This window comes from Wasmannia auropunctata, unplaced genomic scaffold (genome assembly GCF_000956235.1).
Source record: "Wasmannia auropunctata unplaced genomic scaffold, wasmannia.A_1.0 LD323554.1, whole genome shotgun sequence".
Lineage (NCBI taxonomy): Eukaryota > Metazoa > Arthropoda > Insecta > Hymenoptera > Formicidae > Wasmannia > Wasmannia auropunctata.
This window is the reverse complement of record NW_012039336.1, coordinates 1-1,826: the sequence shown is the minus strand read 5'-3', so window position 1 is coordinate 1,826 and position 1,826 is coordinate 1. Positions and strand designations below refer to the sequence as shown.

Below are 1,826 nucleotides of genomic sequence, written 5' to 3'. Positions count from 1 at the left end.
AAACTTGGAAATGAGAAAAATTGAGCATTTTTATGCAAAATATGTATTGGAAAAAAAATTATTCATGCTAGTAAAACTACAACTGCAAATTTAAGAAAACATGTTAGTGTAAGTCTTCTTTATATTAATACATTTTTTATAAAAAAAATCTTGGTTTCATATTAAAATAAAATTATTTTTGAATATTAATAGGTTTAATAGATTATGATATCAATGTTATGACATATGAAATTAAGGTTGCGTTATTCACTGTGAGTATTGAAAATCTGTAGAATACATAACGTAAACTAGATTTTTAGGGGCAGTATTCTGTATATATTAACATATATGATACCGACAATTATTGATAACGTGTACAGAAGAGAATACTACCTCAGTACCCTTATTCTGTAACTCTTAACGACTTGGTATCGTTTTATGTTATCATTGCACAAGTATTATTATTATTATACATGGTAAAAAGCTGTGCAACACAACTTACACAACGTAATTATATCGACACTATCATTAAAAGTTACAAAATAGAGGTATAAGTACTCACAGTGAATAACGAAACACAGCTTAGGTCATTTTTTTATATAATTGTTATTCTGATTTTTAAGAATAAATATGATAATCGAAAGCAATGATAATAATTTAAGTAACTTATATAATAAAACAAAGTTTAGATAAATAAAGAAGTAAAAGTTAAGACTTATGTAAATATTAAAAACAAATTTAACAAAAAGATCAGTTAATAAAAATACGATACTTTGTATGCATACGAATATTTATACGTGATACTTTGTGCATATATGAAATAAATATTTATTGTAACTTTAAATTTATTTGAATATATGTATGCAAAATACTTTTAGCCGATTTTTCTATTAATGTTTTTAATATTAAGTCATTCAAGTCTTATCGTTTTGTTCTTTATTTATGTAAATTTTCGTTTAAGATAAATATTAATTTCAATAAATAATAATAAATATTAATTATAGACGGCTAGTAAATAATGGCTATAAATAGTATAATAATAATAGCAAGGAATTAGAAATTTAAAAAAAATTTTTTTTTAATTAAACTTTTAGATTTCCATGGAATCTGCACAATTACATGAAACACTCAACCTCAAATCAAAAATATATAACATAGTAGGTATAGAAATGTTGGCTTAAGTAAATACAATTTTTTAATTTAAATAATTTCTAATTATTTATAGGCAAAACATCCACATATGTTAGATGCCATTGACAAAGGAAAACAATTGTCAAAGAAACATTTAAATGAAAATAGCAATACTGTTCCAAATAAATACCACATATTGGAAAGATGGGGTTCTGGAAACTCGGCTACTCAAAAAATATTGGATAAAGCAATATTAAAATTCATTATAGAAAATATTCAACCACTGTCCATTGTAGATAGTCCAACATTTATTAATATGGTAAGAATTGGACTTCCTTCACACATGCATATAATGTGTAGAAAAACATTAAAAGAAAAACTTTGTCAAGTGTACGTTACAATGAAGACAGTCCTTGAAAAAAAATTGACTGAAGTGCAATCAGTTGCGACAACAGCGGATTTGTGGAGCAAAGCAAAAAGGTAAATAAATATAATTTAATTTATTAACTTATATAATTTTAATAAATTCTTTGCTTTAGAATACTGATTAGCATCATTGTGTATCTACATATGTAACATACACTATAGATTTTGACTACTTGCAGTAAATATCGGAATTTTTCCGATACAAAACTTATATATATATATTTTTTTTCTTATATATATATATATATATATATATATTCATTATATATATATATATATATAATGACTTA

The 1,826-nt window shown here is 23.5% G+C and overlaps 1 protein-coding gene across 1 annotated transcript; it reads left to right on the top strand.

The window, feature by feature from the left end:
- Positions 1-18: 18 nt before the first annotated feature.
- LOC105460367 lies at positions 19-1,590 on the top strand (the record flags this gene model as incomplete). Its single annotated transcript, XM_011706811.1, has 3 exons — positions 19-108; positions 1,074-1,136; positions 1,205-1,590. Coding segments are annotated over exons 2-3 (443 nt in total), but the record flags the coding sequence as incomplete, so codon positions are not given.
- Positions 1,591-1,826: the final 236 nt, after the last annotated feature.